Below are 20319 nucleotides of genomic sequence, written 5' to 3' on the forward strand. Positions count from 1 at the left end.
GTTATTTCTTACCTCCATATGGATTCTACATCCTTTGATCCAAGATCATTTCTTGCTATCATACTTATTCCATCTCGTACTAACAAAGCTACCCTACCACCCTTTCCTTCCTGCCTGTCCTTTGAAAAGTCAAATACCCCTGAATATTTAGTTCCTAGCTTTGATCTCCTTGTAACCATGTCTCCGTAATGGCTATCAGATCATACCCATTAGCCTCCATTTGTGTTGTTAATTCATTTATTTTGTTCTGAATACTACGTGCATTTAAGTAAAGAGCTATTAATTTTGCCTTTTTATCATTTTTCCCCCTTTGACCCTATTTACTACTGTTTTTTATGTTTGTACACTCTGTCCCTTCTTGTCACACTCTGGGTATCATTACCCAAGTAGCTGCCCTGCAATTGCCACCATATTGTTTTGCTTTGTAAAACTACTTAGCCTCTCTCCAGAACCCTCTCCCACTCCCCCGCTTCCCCCCCAGCCCCCCCACTCCCCACTCTATTTAGTTTAAAGCCCTCTCTACAACCCTAGTTATTCGATTCGCCAGGACACTGTGCTGAAAGGAGAGAGGAGAGGAAGCTGTGTTTGGAGGTGGCATCACGCTGAAATCGCAGAGGATGATCTGTTGAATGCGGGAGCTGGGGTGGTGCGGGGGCAGAGAGTGAGGACAAGGGAAACCCTATCATAGTTTTGGGATGGAGGGGAAGAGTGAGAGCAGAAGTGCAGGAACTGGAACAGACAATCGAGGGCCCTGCAAACCACAGTGGGCAGGAATTGTTAGTTAAGGAAAAAAGGAGACATATCTGAAGTACGGGTATAGAAGGTGGCAGTGTCAGAATAGATGGAATGGTGATGGAAAAACTGAAAGAATGAAATAGCATCCTTACAGGAAGCAGGGTGAGAAGAAATATAGTCAAATTAGTTGTGAGAGTCAGTGAGTTTATAGTTCATATTGGTCAACAACCTATCCCCAGAAAGGGAGTTAAAAAAGCTGAGGAAGGAAATGGAAGTGTCAGAGATGGATCATGTGAAGATGAGGGAGGGTGGAAATTTAGAGCAAAGTTGATGAAATTTTGATTCAGGGTGAGAGCAGGAAATGGCACAAACAATCAGAGAAAGGAGATTAGGGAGGGGAACTGGGTAGGACAGGACAAAAACATTCCAGATAGCCCACGAAAAGGCAGGCATAGCTAGGACCCATCAGTATTTCTATAGCAACATCTTTTACTGAGAAGAAGTGAGTGGAGTCAAAGGAAAAGTAGCTCAATGTGAGAACAAATTCAGCCAAGCAGAAGTGGATGCAGGTTGTTTGGGTCTCCGTTCATGGAACCAGTTCAAATTTCACCATCTGCCATGGTGGGATTCAAACTCGGGTCCCCAGAGCAATGCCCAGGTCTCTGAAATATTAGTCCAGTGACAATACCACTATGCCACCACCTCCCCCGATACATGTTACATCTCTAACTTTAACCAGTTCTAATGATAAGAAATGTTAGCTCTGTTTCTCTATTTCCCTTCTTTAGTTCGGGGACCTGTGCCACATGAATGGATAGAGACAGCTCAGACCAGTTTCCACCACTGCTACAATTTTTTGCTTAGACACATCCAAGGAAAAAATTGGAGCTCAGTAATGGAACAGCTGTATCAAAACTTCCTATGTGTGAACCTCAATCCAAATCTAATGAGAAATGGATGTATAAAATTTATGAGCCCTAGTTCCTGACAGGAAATTGTCCAATAACAAGAAACTGAGAGCAATCACGATAGAACTGCATCCACTTTTCAAACACCAACCAGATCAGGTTCTGCAAAGTTATTGACCTACCAACGATCCCCAGCATATTGTGCTGAAATGCGTTACAGTAATGCAGGATTATTATCTTTCAATTACAACAAGCAGAAAAAAAGATTAAGCAATATTGGTCCCAATATTTATTGTGTGTGTGTGGGGGGAGCAATTTTTGCTCTCAAGGTTTCCCCATGTTATGGAATTTTGATCCTTTATGTCTTTTTTCAAACAGATTCCCTACCCAGGAACCAGCCAGATTGACAGGCTTGGCTCTCTGTTGGGTGAGGAATGTTCTGAAGAAGGCAGAAGCCCCAGGAGAGGTAGGGAGGCTGCTGCTGGATTAGTGGGAGTGTGAAAAGTCCGGATCTTTGAGATAAGGTGGTGATCACTGGTTGTGGGAGGATGATGGTCTTTGGTGGGGTGGAGGTTGGAGGATGCAGGGGGAGTCCAGTGGTGGCAAGAAAGAAGGTAAGCCTGATGTGCTGAGAAGATACCTACTCCACCAGCCCACAAGCAGTGCTGTAGAACCATCAACATTTCCATGAAGCAGTATTCCCTTTACCTAGTGGGTTTCCTGAGGCACAAGAAAACTGGCTGAGCAGGGTTAGGTGTGGAAGACAGGTTAAATAGGAGCCATGCCGCCTCATTATAATGTTTAAAAGGTCAGCACACCTTTGGAAGCAGGTTGTCTCCATCCACCCCGCTGCTGTTAAAACTGTAGGTGGGCGGTTTAGGGTTGGGTATGAAATTTTCAACGTTCCATCCAATCACAATCCACCCATTTTTTGTGGTTAAAATTACCCCCACAGTTTCACTTTATAGTATTTCAAATAGATCATTATCAGATAAGAATTGGTAAGAAAGTAAATTATGACTTTGTATAAATTAATTAAGTTCATGGTTTAATCAACACATTAATTAAAATGATTCCTGAAACCAAAGGTGGCCTTACCCTGCCAGAGAGGTTTCCTTGAAGAACAGTCTGCAGCAACACTGGAGCCACCTCTTGTAACTGTAGCATATGACAGAGATCAGTCAGCTCTTTTCGGCCCAGTGACCCAGTGCCGATGGTGTCAAAACTGTCAAACACCTCTTTCAGCCGTGCCTCATACTTATCTTGCTCTGCTTCATCCATCCCATAGCACACCAGGGTGACAACCTGTTGAAAAATGAAATAAAGCCTTTAACAGCTTTCTGCTAAACTTCCTTTCCCTCTTCACAAAGTGAACATTCAATATTCCTGGAAAAGGATTTACAAAGGGCTTTTGATAACACATTGCATAGACTCAAGACTAAGGTCAGAATAAGAGGAGGTCAAGTAGTTGAATGAATAGTGAGCTGGTTACAAAACAGAAAAAAGAGTAGGGATTAAAAGTAGCTACTCAGACTGGCAAAACATGGAAAGTGATGTTCCACAAGGCTCAGCATTTACATAAATAATTTAGACTTTGGAATCGGAAATATGGTTTCAAAATTTGCAGACAACACCAAATAGGGTGTGCAGTTAATATATAGAAGAGAACCGGGACAAAATACAGGAAAACATTAATAAACTTTCAGAATGAGCATATAATTGACATTAGCTTCAATATGGATAATTGTAGGGCCAGGATTTTACAGCCCCTCCCACCCAGCGGGATATTACTGTGCTACCAAACTGAGTGGAGATTTAAATGGCTTGCCGCATCCAGTGGGGGCGGGGGGGGGGGGGGGGGGGGGGGGGAGAGAGAGGGGGAGACACGCCACAGCGGGGCTGTAAAATCCTGGCCTAGGTTATAAATTTTGGTAGGTGAGAATATGGAGGCCAAAGATTCTTCAGGAAAATAACTTTCTAAATGGGGTAGAGGAGAAGAGGGGTCAAAGGTACAGAAACACAAATTGCTACAAGTAGTGATCCAGCTTAACAAAGCCCGAAGAAAGGCAAACAAAGCATTCGAGAAGAATAGGGCTGAAAGGCAGAGAATCTCAGTTAAACTTATAAAGAACCTTAATTATACCACACTAATGAAGAGTTCTGGTCCCCATACTATAAAAAGGATACAGAGGCATTGGAGAAGATACAAAAGCATTTACTAGAACTGAGGGGTTATACCTATTAGAAAAGATTGAACAGGCTGGGGCACCTTTCTCTAAAACAAAAAAAAAGGAAAGATAGCCAGTTAAGTTTATGAAAGTATAGTTGCAGAGAAGATGTTTCTATTTGCGGGGCAACTAGAACCAGGGCCATTAGTACAAGGTAGTCACTAATAAATCCAACTGAAGAGAAACTTCTTCAGCCAGAGAGGGGTTGGAATGCAGAACGCATTACCACGAGGTGAATAGCATAGATGAATTTAAGGCAAATCTTGATAAAAACATGAGGGAGAAAGGAATTGAATGATATGTTGATGCGGTTAGATGAACTAAGCTGGGAGAAAGCTCACCTGAAACATAAACATTAACATGGACCTGTTGGGCCAAATGGCCTGTTTCTGTGCTCTAAGCCCTAATGTAAGGAGTTATATAATTTGCATTCTGCGGTAGTAAGGTTGAAGAACTGGTGTACTCCGTTTATGTCCCAAAAGACAAATGAATAATGTTACAATTCCATTGCATCCCTGATTGTAGTAATTATAGTTTTGATAAATGTAGTACTGTAGCTTTAAGAATAATAGAGTTGTAAGATCACATGATCTGTGTAAACCATTGAGTTAGCAGCACAGGGAACCTTTAGGGGAGAGTTCTTCTTTAGTTATAGAGTTTGATGCACACATGTAGTTGCTGCAGCTGCCTTGTAAATAAAGTTCAATGTTTCCACCAAAAAAAGTTGCCTGGAAAATCAACTCTATAACACTGATAAAGTCAATATTTCAGATTTTTGTATCAGCCAACTGACAAGGGATAGTAGCACCAATGAGCTTACCTTAAAGTGTGTCTAGGATGTAACAAGTGAAGTCAAAGCTTTGACAAAAGAAATATATATGTGAAATAATAGACACACTAAAAACATGAAAATTAACCTTAGACAAACCAAAGAAAGGGAAATGAAAACTCTGTACCTTGGGATGGCCATCCTTCCATCCCAGTTCACACACCAACCCTCCTCAAAACCAGAATCTTAACAAAATACAGCTTCTTAAGCTGCATCTTAAAAAGCAGCACATCTCAATGACACATCACAAACCCTCAATACAAAAGCAATTGATTGATTCCCCCCAAAAAATCATCAGCTGTGTCCCCGTAAACTTAATTATGTTGCTCTGCAGATGTCATTGTTTCACACTGATATAGTTAAAGGCCTGCTGGCCAAGTAGCTCAGAACCATGGTACTTAATAAAAAGTACTGCAGCAGCTTGGGTGACCATGCTCCTCAGTGGGATGTGCCAGTTGCTTTCAATTGTTATACTAAAATTTACAGCGAATTACATTTCAAAAGATGTAATGCATATAATTCTGCAGTTACTAAACTTGCAATTTCTAAATAGTGACTTTCTGTGGCTGCTGCACAAAAGACACAGCCTTTCTGGAAACATTTCTACTTTGAATCTCACTCAGCATGACACTTGCTCAGCGGCAGGTAACTGTCACTAATCGCAATACAAAAAGCTTGTTGGCATCAGCTGGATGCAAACTCACTCCCCACTTGCTGTGATGATAGGAGAACACACTTAACAGTAATGACTGCATTTATTAATGTCAGCAAGGTTTGTTGAGGTTTCCAAATGACACCAGCTGCAACATAATGTGGAGCTGGAGACAACACAAAAGAGTCTGAATACTCTTTGACTATTACTTCAGGAGGCTACGTGACTTAAAGTAAGCTCCTTTGCTTTCAACAAACAAGGATAACAAGCTTTCATGCACAATACCACTCCCGTTACTAATTCCCAAGTACAGACGTGTGAAATCTAATCAACCAATTAAATAGAACATTACCAGATGCTTACAAACATGCACTGTAAAGAACATTAAAAGGAGCTTTTAGGAAAGCATTTGCCACATATTCAAATAGAGAAAAAAAATCAAACTGTCAAAAATGGCAGTCATTCATTGTTCCACACCAGCAGATTTGACTCTTAACTGTGCCCTGGACTGGCCTGGCAAGCTACTCAGTTTCCTCAAAATGCTACAACATTGCAAGAATCAGCCCCACCACCAACATCTCAAGGCAACTGGGGATGGGCAGTAAATGCAGTCTTGCCAGAGATACCCACAGCCCAAGAATGAAAATAGAAATTCTTAATTTTATTAATGCTGAAAAAAAAGTGTGTGTGTAAATTAAAAGTGAGAACTTGAATATGCTCTCCTGATGTCTCAATGAATTTATCCAGGGATAGTTGAGTTACAGAGCAGAGCAGAGAGGACCCAGACTCGATCCTCATTTTGTGCTCCTCCAGCTGGGGTGGCAGTTCTTGTTCATCCTTCGAGGCAAAGATGGCCATGTTCATCTTATCGGATGTTTGGTAGAGTTCCGGTGTGTACGTTGGTGACTGCTAAGGCCAAAGGTGCTGCTGCAAATAGGACAGGATGCTGCAAAAGATTGAGTTTTGGACGAGTTGCTGGCTCGGGATTTCCTCTCCTTGCATTTTCTTTCTGACTTTGATATGTGCTTGCTTTCAAAGGAGGTTGTGCTGCTTTTCAGCTGGTTGTGCCAGGTGCAGCAATCCTGGATGAGCTTCTTCCAGGACTCGGAAGTCGATATCAAAACTCCTAAGTGAAGCCTAAAGAGTGTCCTTGTAGCACTTCCTTTGATCACCATGAGAGTGCACCCCATACTCAAGCTCTCCATAGAAGATTTGCTTTGGTAAACGAGTGTCAGATACTCTGGTTACATGATCAGCCCAACTCAATTAGGACTGTCTCAATATGGTGTGGATTCTTGGCATGCCAGCTTGGGTGAGCACCTCAGGTGTCTGATATTTCATGCTGCCATCTCAGCTTCAGAAGGCAGCTCAAGTGAAAGTGGCCGAGTTTCTTAGCATGACGCTGGTATATAGTCCAAGTCTCGCATTGGTGGAGCAGAGTGGGCAAGACTATTGCTCTATAGACTTTCAGTTTGGTACACACCGACTTACTCCTGTTCATTTTCAGACTGATGTTCAAAGTCTACACTTGCAAAAATTGCCAAAGTAAGTGTCTAATTGTCAGTATAGACAGTTTGGGAGAGTCTGCTGCCAAGATAAGTGAATACATCTACTGCTGACAGGTTCTGCTCATGGACTGAAACCTTGGGCTCGAGATAGGGCTTTCCTGAAGCAGGCTGGTACATTACTTCAGTTTTCTTCCTGCTTTTGATAAGGCCAAAGTCATTGCATGCATTGGAGAACAATTCTATGCCACACTGCATGTTCAGCTCTGAACCAGCAGCTATTGCAGAGTCATTACCAAACAGGAAATCATGAAGTATGTCCTCGGAGACCTTGGTCTTTGCCTCGAGTTGTCTGAGATTGAACAGCTCCCTGGCCACACGATATCTGATTTTGATGCCAAGGTCACCATCATGGAAGGCATCAGAGAGCATGGCAGAGAAAATTATGCTGAAGAGGGTTGGCTAATTCCATTAGTGACTAGGAATAGATCAGAAGACTCACCATCATCCAGGACACATGCAAGTATGCCATCATAGAACTGTCAAACCATTATGATGAATTTCTCAGGACAGCCAAATTTTTCCATTAAAGGATCACAGAATTGTTTTGGTGCAGGAGGTGGCCATTTGGTCCATCCTGTCTGCACCAGCTCTCCGAATCGCTGTAACCCTAAACATTCTTCCTTTTAAGAAAAGTGTCTAATTCCATTTTGGATGCCTTTCAAATTGCCTTCCAAAAGGCCTTGGTCAGGCCAACAAACATGATATAGAGGTCCATGTTCTTTTCTTAGCATTTCTCCTGGAGCTGTTTAACTGCAACCACCACATCAGTGGTTCCTTAACCTTTTCTGAAAACGCACTGACTTTGTGGCAGCAGATCCTAGTTGATGTGTTGCACTAAACAGTTCAGAAGGATTCTGGCAAAGGTTTTGTTGGCGATGGAGAGCAGCGAGATTCCACTATGATTGTCGCAAGATTGGCAAGTTCTTTTCCACTTGTACAGGTGGATAATGGAGGCATCTTTGTTTTCCTGTGGGATGATTCCTTGCTCCCATAAGGCCTAAAAGAGTGAGAGCTTCTTGACCAGGCACTGACCTCCAGCCTTGTAAACCTCAGTTGGGATAGCATCAGCTCTCAAGGCTTTGCCACTAGACAGGAGTTTGATTGCATTAGTCATTTCTAACAGCAGGGGAGTGTCATCAAGACAGCAGTTGATGGCAACCTGTTGATTGCTTCTTCATTGATGGATGAAGGCCATTTGAGGCTCTACTCATCTCACTAAAATTTGGGCTTTTTCTGTGAGCAGGTTTGATTTGTTGGGAACAAGGATTGGTGGTGAACTAATAGACACTGGGGGCTGTAGGCAGACTTCAGAGCACCACAGAATCTCTTCCAGCCTATGCAGTTTGCATATGACTGAAGTTTGTCTGTTTCTGATTCAGCCAAGTGTCTTGCATCTCTCTGAGCTTGCATTGGGCAGGTAGCCTTCAACTGCTGTCTTGATGACACTCCCCTGCTGTTAGAAATGACTAACGCAAACAAACTCCTGTCTAGTGGCAAAGCCTCGAGAGCTGATGCTATCCCAGCTGAGGTTTACAAGGCTGGAGGTCAGTGCCTGATCAAGAAGCTCGCAACTCTTAGGCTTTTTGGGAGCAAGGAATCATCCCACAAGAATACAAAGATGCTTCCATTATCTGGATGTTATGGTTGGTGTCGTTCTTGGATAGTGATGACTTGTCATTGAGTTAAACCCTGTAGAGGTTATGTTTCTTCTCCAGTAGTTTCTGGATTACCTCACTGTTTTCATTGAGCCAATCTTGATGCATACGAGAGCAATCCAGAAACTACTGGGGTAGCAGTAGTGATGCTATAACTGGCTTAACGTTCACAGACAAGGAGAGAACCACTTGGGTTACCATTCCAGTGCCTGCCTGCTGAAAACGTGAATGTGGGATGATAGTGGTTTCAAACATTCTGGAATCTAATTCCAAATAAGACACAAAATTATGAAGGATTCCAAGTAAAATCAGATGGCCTGGAGTATCAGTGTTCCTAATGGGACACAGGTCCAGAATCAAAACTCTGCTTAAATCAGCTATGATCGAGAAAAACAAAGATATTCCTTTGTTCATGTGATGTTTCTATGTAGCATCCTCATTGTTTGAAGGTTGGTAATCATGATTCATGCCATTACATCACTATGGGGCAAGGTGAGGAGGTAGTCCCCCAAAAAAACATCAGCTGGAATGGGAATTGAACCCACACTGTTGGCGTTATTCTGCACCACACTACAGCCAACTGAGCTAACTGACCCACCCTCCCACCCAGTTATATGGTTAGTAAATGAAATAGAAAGGTCATATTGGTAATAACAAGAGTTCTCTTCCAAATTGGAGAAATTCCATCCTTGGTTGTATATAACCTAACCAGCTTTGTTTAGAAAGGGGCAGGAAGAGGGGCAAAATCAGTATGGTTTCCTTTCTGTGATCTCCCTTTCTCAACACACAGACTCAAACATACAGTTAGAAAGGCAACACGCAATTTAAACATCATTATACTGAAACATAACAGGTATCCTAAAGTTTCTACAGTAGAAAGTCAAGTTTACGATTTCCTTCTACGGATTTAAATCAATTAAATGTCATTCTAATTGATATGTTTCACTGGGTAAGGTACAAATTTGAGAACCATATAACAAGTTAAGACATATCAGACCTACCTCCTGCTAGGAATCTGTATGTCTCCCCCAGCTTGTACAAATTATTCATAGAGATTAATATGAAATGGAGCATGTCATCCTCTATTAGACTTTCATGAAAAGTATTCTAATGATAGTGCTGAATCCAGGCAACTGGGGCATGTGATAACCCACTGACAAATTACACATGAAAATCTCTGAAAGCAGCACATTACAGAGAGATGAGACAGACAATAATTTTTAATTGTTATTTATTCGTCCATTAATTGCCTTAACAAAAGTATTATTGCTTGAAAGAAGCTTAGGAGGAAAAGTGATACAAGGCTCAAAAGTATTTGCTCAGAATTTCCATTCTTATAGGCTATGTTTTGTCAGCAATACAGTATCCATTTAAAAAAATATTATCTTTTTCCCAACCAATTATCAGCAACAAAGGTTCCTAAGCATCTGTCAGTCATAAAAGTAAAGCTCTCTTTAGCCTGGATTAATAACTTACTCTGAAGGCCCTAAAATCCCCCAATGTACATACAATGGGTTTCTTAAATGATTCCACTATTTTTGCAGCCAATACTCTATACAGGAGTCCATTTCATGTTATAGTCACTTTGTATTAAGATAGTACCCCAGTATCAGTTCCATATTTGCCTTTTACTAGTCTGAACCTGTGTTCTCTTGTTACACTCTCACAATTCTGTCTAAAGTGATTTTCTGGATTTACCTTATATACCTCTATAAGGTCACCTCTCAAACACTTCTCTTACCATCTCATAAAGTGGAACACCCACTACAGTGCCAGTGAAACTGTCAAATTTTGCAAAATGGACATCCATTGGCCTCAAAGAAAGATGCAAAATTTAGCACTAAACTACGAATAACTTTGCATTTTCGGCCAGGAATCATAATGAATTCATAGACGACCGATGGAACTGAACTAAATTCACAACTAGAAGAACGGACTTAAATGGCAGAACCATTTGGCTTGAATCAGCAGTTGGGCATCATTAATAAATGCAGGGCTATAGTGTAAGAGCACGAGAGTGGGATTAATTGGATAGCTCTTTTAAAGAGCTTGTACAGGCACAATGAACCAAATGGTCTCTGCGCTTTATCATTCTGTGTCCTAATCATTAAACTATTATCAAATGTTAAAAGCAATTTGTTCACAAAAAGTTCCATTGTCATGATCCACCACTATGTATAGCAATGCTTATGAGTTACATTTATAATAACTAGGAATAGTTTAAGTGTATATAAAATTGCACAGTAAAGATGATTGATTTACTGTCTTTATGGATTCAAAACTAACTAACTATCCAGTAAGGCACTTCCACATTACAGAAATTAAAACAAACCATCACGTACCATACCCACAGAGAGAATTAGTTTAAACAATACTTTGGGTAAAATGACCGCTAGCATTTCAATACATTCACTGCATCTTGCAATGATTAATCCTACTCTTTCAGACAATCACTATGCATTCATTGGAGACTACAATTTCTTTGAGACAAACTAACACTTCAAAATTAAGATAACACCATGAAATTCAGCTTCCACACCTGAAAATGTGTTCACTAGCACTATTTAAAGGGATCGTCAACTACTTACAGGTTAGTTGTTAGTTAGTTCCTATTGACTGTTACTGTGATTGCAGAAGTGCTTGGTGGTTTCCAGAATGGTTTAAAGCTGCTAAAGTTTACAGGAGGTGCTGTGGCAAATGGTGTGGGACTTGGTCCTGGCTTCAAACAATTTGTTCCCTGACACGGTTGCAATAATTTGTATCCTTGGACTACAGCATGGCAGAGAGAATGAACTGAGGTGACACAGAGCAGGAAAAGCTGCTAAAGAGGGAGGGGGAGAGGTGGAAGACTCTTAGCAAGGGGCCATATCCACCCAGGATGTTCAGAGTGCAATTCTCCTTCCTGAACCTCAACATGGACTAGGCAAATATCTCTGTTCCACTAATGAGGTCATCACTAAAATCTTTCACCTCCTGCAGTCATAACTGTAGTTTCAGAGCAGGGCGAGGATGGCATTGCCAATGGCTGTGAAGTGGCCATGAGCTTCTATGCATCTGGCTCCTTCCAGGCTGGAGCAAGAGATATTTGCAACATTTCCCAGTTTGACGTTCGCTGTTGCATAAGAGGGGTGTTGGGGGGGTGGTCATTGAGACTCTATATTCTAAGCGATCTAAATACATTTCATTCTCTCTGAAAACAGACAGGGCAAGCACAAGGCTTTGTGAGGATTGCAGGCTTCCCTATGGTGCAGGGTACCAGTGACAACGCAGATGTTGTTTTGTGGGTACTGCATGCTAACCCTGATAATATTTACCCCAACTCCTGATATCCTGCTTCTGTACTACAATACACACAGTGTATCTTGATGTCAATACCCAGTATTCTGGCAGCCTTATCCCTGGTGGGGTAGGAGCATTGAGCAGTGTGTATGAAGCTAGTGGCACACTTGGTAGGATATGGAATTTGTAGATGCATCCACTGATCTTGACTACTTCTGTAAGGTCAACGAACATCTTGTGACACTGCATCCAGGTCTTCAGGTCTAGACTCTTGACATAGCTGTGGTAGGCAATCTGCTCTCACTGTCTTCACATGGTTTGTCTGGAGGACTTCCAGGCCCCCTGTGTATAGACGACCTCTCTCCTCCTTTCCACCTCTCCCACCAAGGGATCCACACCAGCATCAGTGAGCTTTGGAGCAAGCTATTTTCTCTGCTGTGCCAGAATTAAATGTCCTTCTTGCTCACACTCACTTATGCAAAAAGCACCTGCTCCAGCCAGAATGCACATCCCCTTTATAAAGGTTCAGGCTGGTTTTAAGTAGTGCAGACTAGTTTGAAGATGTGCTAGCATCACACAAACTTGTACCCCCTGCTGAGATATGCAGTCACTCAGCAGCACCTTTGACATTGCTTCTGATGTAGCTAATTTGCCTGATAACTGTGTGCAACCAAAGGGCACAAGTTAGTTATGCATTACAATATCTGTGCCCATTTTCAGGCCCTGTCCAATTTTGCAGACAACCTTTTTGCATCACTTCCAGTTTATTCAGAGAACTCTATAAATAAAGTAGCACTTTTTACTTTTCTCTCGTTCTACACATTCTAAACCCACTGATACTACTGTTATAGCAATGACAAAGTGCATATTTTGAAAATTTATCAAAATTCAGTATTTTGAGGATTAATCCATTTCTTTTTTCTAAAACAAACTGAATGAGCATGAACTTTCAGTTGATGCCTTGACAGAACAATATCCCTAGATTACCTTTACAGGCCAAAGATTTCACTACAAAACTGTCGCATCTAAAAGAAAAACTTGCATTTTTAGAGCACCTTTTATAAACTCAGGACTGCAGTGGTCCAAGAAGACAGCTCACCTCCACCATCTCAAAGGTAATTAGGGGTGAGCAACAAATGCTGGCTTTGCCAGCGACACCTGCATCCCACAAAAGAATAAAAAAAGACATCCGAAAGCAAAGCGAATGAAGTGCCTTGAACTTTAGTTGCTGTTTTAGCGTAAGAAATGTAGCAGCCAATTTGTACACAAGAAGCTCCCACAAGCAGCAATGTAATCATGACCAGATAATCCATTTTGGTGCTGTTGGGTGAGAAATAAATATTGACAAGGAAATCAAAGATAACTCCCCTACTCTTCTTTGAAACAGTGCCACGAGATGTTTTACCTCCATCTTGGAGAGCCAATGGGTATTGGATTAACATTGCATCTGAAAGACAGAACCTTTGACAGTGTAGCTTCCTCTCAGTACTATATTAGAGTGTCAGCTGAGACTGTTGTGCTCAAGTCTCAGGAGTGGGACTTGAACCCACAGCCTTCTAACTCAGTGGCAAGAGTGCTACCCACTGAGCCACAGCTAGTTATAGCCATTTATAATCTGGTGATGATGATAACATGAAATGGAAAAGGTGTATATGTATATATATATATATATATATATATGTGTGTGCATAAACTGGGTTATTTACAGTGAGAATGTGCAAATTAGATTTTGACCATTTTGAACACAACATAATAGAGCTAGGATGAATTTTCAGTGGGTTAAAATTTTGAAAGCAGTGACTTGATGCCATTAACAATGACCAACTGAGGCCATTTTAAAAGTCTGCTTTGCTTGGGCAGTCACAGTTTTAAAAAAATGTGATTATCCTGACATCCACTATTATGCCAAACAATGAAGCTTTGATTTATTGCACTGGTTCACTCCACCTGCAGCTCCACAATCAAAATGAAAATGACCCCCTGATCCAGGAACGTTACCAATAGATGGATTTAAACAGAGGGACTGTGGCAGTTTGGTTCAAAATTTTACAAAAGACTCTAGGCTGCTCATAATTTGTTTTTAATATATAATATACATCTTTAACTAGCTTCTAGTATCAATTTATTTTTATGACTCTGTCTCCGCAGGAAAGTGGAGTTTCATCATTCACGTTTTCACCTACCAAACAGCAGGCAGTAGCTACACAGGAGAGGTTGTTAGCAACCTTTTGTTGTCAAATGACATGTTGACATGCTGTTTCCGGCAAAAATGGCCAGAAAACTAGAACTACTGCAAGGTTTTTCCTCTGTTAAAAAAAAATGAGGATCACTTCTTACTTTTCTTCATAGATCTTTCTTTATAACACTTTGGAATTATTATTTCACGGGGCAACAATTCAAAGTTATGTCTCCTAGATTTTTCAAACAGCAGACTACCTGACATTATTTGGTGACAAAAGACTGCAGGGTTGAAAAGGTCAATTTGTATTTGTATTTGTAAAACCGAGGCAAAATTGATCGATTTTGCAGGTCTGGGGGCTGCACCCAAGGGCACCCGAAAAATGTTCAATGTATTACTGACCTTGGATGACCTTCCAATGTCTGGTGCCTTGCTTGTGCTAAAGAGTTACCTTATGTATGCCTACTGTAGGACATCTCTGAGAGATTGGGCTACCCTGAATGAAGCAGGCTCCAGGCCTGTTCCGCATAGGTTTTCCAAGCACGGATGCAGCCTGGCTAGGGGCTGCCACTAAAAAGGTAAGTTTTACGGAAAGTAAAATTGACATAGAGCCAGGACAAGCAAGAGTTCTCCTCCTGACTCCACAGTACTCCTATCTCTTCCCCTCCCTCCTCCTACCTGAGGGCCGTTGCTAAACGTAAGCAATATGGAATTTATGAGCTGAAATGCGAGAGCCACCAGAGAAGGTGCAACAGGCATCAGCGGTTCACCCAAATTATTGAAATGAGGTCCAAAGTCCAATTTCGGATCAGCTTTGGTCAGGTCTCTAGGTTAACTGAAATGCATGCTATCTGTGTGGCCCAGATTCTAAACAGATCCTACTAACAAGCAATTAATTACAGCATTGAGATAGCTGAAAGCAAAAGATAGTTGATTTACTTAGGAAAAAAAAAAATTTTTTTGAGCCCCCTGCGGTTTTCAGTGAGTCTATGATTCTACAACCAGGATAAGCAAATTGGATTAACTGTAACACTGGGAGCAATTTTATGATTCCATTCTCCTAGAATCCAGCCTAAACATCTGTGAATATAAAAGCCAGTTTCATTTTTTCTAGCCCTCCCTCCCTGAAGGAGACAGTATGCTGAGGTATGGTTCTTTGTATACCAGCAACCATTAGGCAACTTCTGCAAGCCTAGACGCTGAGAGCAGTATTTAAGGGAGGCAAAGGGGATCTGGCCTTCTGGAGGGTTGGCAAGAGCACCCACATCACCTATATTTTTAGGAAGGCCTGCCCAATTAAGTGCCAATCAGGCTCTTAACTGGGCAGTGGCAGGTCTTGCCCAGGATCAAGAACCCCAGGCACGGAGGTCCCACCCACAAAGAGCTGCTAACCAATCAGGGCTCGCAGCTCTTCATTGCTCAACAACTGGAGAGGTGGCTGCTGCCAGTATTGGATCCACCCACGATCTTGGATAGCCAAGGGTTCCAAGCACAAATGGGTGATGGCAGGACAGGGGTTGCAGAGAAGGAGGAGAGGCTGTCTCTCCGATGGCAGGTTTCTCGATCAGACACTGAGTGCCTTTGCACAAGGGGCCACCCTAAAGCACTATGGTTGAACCATCAACATTTATCTTTTCTTTATAAATGCCGACTTGCTGAGCATTTCAATGATTGTTTCTGAATGACTGCACAAGAATTTCTAATTTCTTCAATTTGCAATCTTAGAGGCACTCAGCTCAACTGCAGGGTGACTGCTGCCCCTGCAGAGATCAGCCAACAGTGCAACTTCAAAGATTGAGACCACCTTGATTTGTATGGTCGAATACTACAACATGCAGTTTAGCTACTCACCGATTCCTTGGAACAGACCTTGAGATCAAAGTCGGGTAGGGACCCCATCAAAAATGTAAGTTTTAAAAATATATAATTTCATGTGGAACCAGGAAGAGCAAGAGTTTTCCTCCTGGCTCCTCAGCATTTCGACCATTCATGATCAGCCCTCCTCCTGCTTCCCCCAAGCAACACCAACCTCCCACAGAATGCAGTGTACCTGCCCAATGAACCACTGGAACAGCCCATGAAAATAAGATTAAAATATCAGAAAATAAATCTACGCAGCAATGGATCCATCTTTCGAGTAGCATTAAGTATATTAATTAAAAGCTGTGCTTTAGACTAAAAATTCCATTTAAAGTAGGAACATTTGAGCCAATATAGAGTAGAGATAGCCTCCCAGTGACAGCTTACAGCTCATGTTGTCCAAGTTCCTGTGCCAGCCTCCACCATATGAAAGTATTCTTCTTTGATGGATTTCCTAGGCACGGCACTAAATCAAGTACAGCATCAAATGGAAATGGAACAACAGGTCTCAGGAAAGGAAATATTTAGTGGGTGACACTTGGTCCAATATAAAGGCAGCTCTTGATGGTTAATATGAAGCAACAGTGATTGCAATCATGAAGAAAGCCATGACTCAATTATTGCTTGCCTTCACAGAGAGGAAAGTGATGCAACAGGGATGGAGTACAGTGGTTAATTTGTAAATAACTAATGATTTCCACTTTTATACTTGAAATTTTATTTTTCCTATTTGAACAATTGAACAGTACATGATACACTATGCAAATCAAATGCAACTATGTATTACTGTTCCCAATCTTGTTCCCAATGTAAAAGGAATAATTAAGAAGTAACGCACCAGTAACAACGTCCTCAGAGAAAGTGAACAGAGCAGTGAGGAAATCTTTTTAACTAAGACGACAGGGGAGAAACAAACCTTAAGAGCATGTACAGGAGGGTTAAGAATAGATATACTAAAAAAGCTAAGTAGGCCAAAATATTATGCATGGGGAAGGGTATGGATAGAAGGGAATTTTTGAACAAAGAAATGGAAGAGAAATGTTACCGAGAAGCATGGTTAAGCCAGAATTACTGGTTTATATGCAAACTTGCAAAGCATTCTAAATAGAGTAAAGAAATTGGAGGAACTAATCTGAATAGATAAATAAATACATGCTCTTATTAGCATTAACAGGAGCTTGGCTTCGTCCAGGGCAAGACTAGAAACTAAATGTTCCCACCTGTAAATTTTTCACAAAAAGTGAAGGAAAAGGGCAAATATATATACACCCAAAGTACTTCACAATGATGTATTTTTGAAAGGAAGTCGCTATTGCAACATAGGGCAATGTGGCAGCCCATTTTAAACAATGTACCACAAAGAGAAATGACAATGATCTATTTTAGTGACGTTAAGGAATAAATATTGACCATGATATTGGGACTTTTGCAGAAAAGGGTGGATCTAAGAAATTTTCAAAATTTTGAATAGTTTCGAGGAGGTAAGAAGTGAAAGATTATTTCCCCTGGTTAACATAGTGGTAGCAACGAGGAAGAGACTCAAGATTACTACAAAAATAGGCAATGAGAAGAAGAACCTGCTTTCCTCTCTTCCCCCAACCCCAAAGAGAGCATTAATACAAGATGACACTGAAGTGGATACTATACAATGACAAATTGTGTTTATTTACCATCTTTAACATAGGAAAACACTGGTGCAATGGGAGAAATGGCTTCCTTCTGTAATTTTTATATTATTGTTTAGGGTGAGCTCTAAAGACTAAATTTATAGTATTTTTTTCAATTATGATCCCCAAAGACCTAGAAGCTCAAGGCCATCACCACATCCATCAAATGTTTCCCATCACTGACAGTGGAGGAACCTGCTGCATTTCAATATTATGTCATGTAAAAAAGTTGTATTATCATTTTAATAGCTCTACAGGGTGGATTAAGACACAAGCCTGTGAACTTCACCTAAGGGGGCCTAACTAAAACTTCAGTCCCAGTAAAACTTGCCACAGAAGAGATAAACTGCATTCAGCCACGAGATCAGTTTCACTTAAGCATACCATATTGCGATATGATTTTGTTATTAATATTGTATAGTAACAACCACCTGCATTTATAAAGCATGGTAAATATATTGAAACGTCCCAAGGCATTTCACAGGAACATTATTAAACAAAACATAAGGTGTTATTAGGACAGATTGGTTAAAGAAATAGGTTTTAAGGAGTGTCTTAAAGGAGGAAAGAAAGGTAGGGAGGTGGTGAAGTTTAAAGAGGGAATGCCAGAGCTTAGGACCTTGGCAACTAAAGGCCTGGCCACCAATGGTGGGCAATTAAAATCAGGGATGTTCAAGAGGCCAGAATTGGAAGAGTGGAGATATCTTGCAGGATTGCAGGGCTTAAGGAGGTAATACAGATAGGGAGGAGTGAAGCCATGGAGGGAATTGAAAATAAGGATAAGAATTTTAAAATTGAGGCCTTGCTTTACTAGAAGCCAATGTAGGTCAGCAAGCATAGCATGATGGGTGAAAGGCATTTGTTGCAAATAAGGACACAGGCAGGAGGTGACCTGAAGTTTATGGAGGGTAGAACGTGGGAGGCCAGCGTGAAATGTGTTGCACTAGCCAAGCCTATTTCTTCGTGTGTTTTACACTGTGTTTTAATGGGTTTGGCAGGGATGGGGTTTCATGGATGGCGGTGGGGGTCCTAAATATTCTTGATGTCCAGGCTACCTAAAATTCTTAACCCAGCTTTGACTGTAAACCACACTTTTTTTTAAAGAGGACATGTTACTTAAGATGGCATTGTTTATTACCGTGAGAATATAGAAATTAATTAATTTAACTTGGTGTATCTCTGTTTTATAAAATAAATGTTGGCGTGCTTGATCATAGCAATATCTGAAGATTCTGCAAATAATCTTAATATTACCGCCATCAGTTTAACGATCGAAGCAACAGTGTGCTCAGCAAATACTTTTAAATCCCATCAGCCAAGGACGAAGTGATAAAATATTCCAAATTAGGAACATAATCAAATTTCTTGGCCGTTACTGTATACAATGTGTTATTTGAAGTTGGTCAAAGATCAAAACAGTCGTTACTTGATTTTAACCTGCACGGATGTTGTCTCATAGTATGAACAAGAACCTGATTCTAGATGTTAACGCTTGCCACACAAAGACACTGGCGAACATCAAGCCACGGAGCAACCACACACACACACACACACACACAGATGATTCACCATAAAGGCGCTCGGGGGATCTCTGCGGCTCCGGAGCTCAGTGGGAGGGAGAGTCGGGAAACAGGCTCACCCCAAAACTCAGCTTCCAATCCCAGCCACCTTTCTAATTCAACAAGAAACCCGCCCCTGTTCAATTCAACACATGCACAATAAGCTGCAATCTCGTCTGGGAAATTTTTTTAAAATGCCATACTCAATAAAAAAAAAAGTGAATATATCCAATAAAATGTCAGCAACTTTAAGGCAGCAAAATGGCTTTTTTGGAGGTGTTTGGGAAGAAACGTCCTGCCTTGTCCTTGAAGATCACCCCTACCGACAGTTACTTCACATGGGTACTTCCTGCAGCAATCGTGTCCTAGAAGCTTTGAATCTCATTCAGCAGCCGAAGCAAGGCTTACCAACTGCTGCTGGATCTCAATCCGCTTCCCGGCCTCCGCTCGGTTGCCAGCGCCCTCGGCTTCAGCTTAGAGAATGTCGACCCCGCTGGAGCACATCCTCCAGAACATCAATACTGGCTCAGGCTGACGAGAACAAGCGAGGAGCTGCTCTCAATCCTACTACCTGACTCCCTCTCCGCGATCTGCCACTTGCATTGCTCAAGTGCAGCTTTTCAACAGCTTCTGTCAGAGGAGGCGCCTCATGCTACATCCTCTGCGCATTAAAACGTAAGAGGTCAGGTTTGAGCACTGAACCATGTGACACTCTCCCAGATGGACCCTTCCAGGCGAGCAGTTTGCTCTATTGAAAATTTCACATTCTCTCCATTTCAGCCTCTTCTGCAGGCTGAATCGAAAAGAATAAGCACAGTAGGATTGTTCAGCCCTCTTTCTTTACGTTTCACATTTCTATGTAGTAAAATATAATAAAACAATTGTGATTGAGCAGTTGCAGTAACGTTCGCGCCAGGCGATGACCACCTCCCCTTGCCTTTTTTTTATTCATTCATGATGTGTGGGCGTCGCTGCCTAGGCCAGCATTAATATTACCCATCCCTAATTACCCTTGAGAAGGTGGTGAGCTGCCTTCTTGAACCACTGCAGTCCATGTGGTGTTGTCATACACAGTGCTGTTAGAGAGGGAGTCCCATGATTTTGACCCAGCAACAGTGAAGGAACAGCGATCAAATTCTGCATTAACATCTCGAATCAGAGGCTGGGAATTCTGAGGTAAGTAATTTACCTCCTGACTCC

At 41.5% G+C, this 20319-nt stretch overlaps 1 protein-coding gene across 2 annotated transcripts in view; it reads right to left on the bottom strand.

The window, feature by feature from the left end:
• Positions 1-19784, bottom strand: part of nin (ninein (GSK3B interacting protein)) — a 182665-nt gene extending 162881 nt beyond the window's left edge. For both annotated transcript variants that reach the window (XM_078562560.1, XM_078562561.1), the window contains exons 1-2: positions 19528-19784; positions 2742-2948 (exon numbers count right to left, since the gene is read on the bottom strand). In XM_078562560.1, coding sequence (XP_078418686.1) covers positions 2742-2924 — 183 coding nt within the window. In that variant the 5' untranslated portion in view covers positions 2925-2948; positions 19528-19784. The remainder of the gene's footprint in view (positions 1-2741; positions 2949-19527) is intronic.
• Positions 19785-20319: the final 535 nt, after the last annotated feature.

Source organism: Cetorhinus maximus, chromosome 18 (genome assembly GCF_964194155.1).
Source record: "Cetorhinus maximus chromosome 18, sCetMax3.hap1.1, whole genome shotgun sequence".
NCBI lineage: Eukaryota > Metazoa > Chordata > Chondrichthyes > Lamniformes > Cetorhinidae > Cetorhinus > Cetorhinus maximus.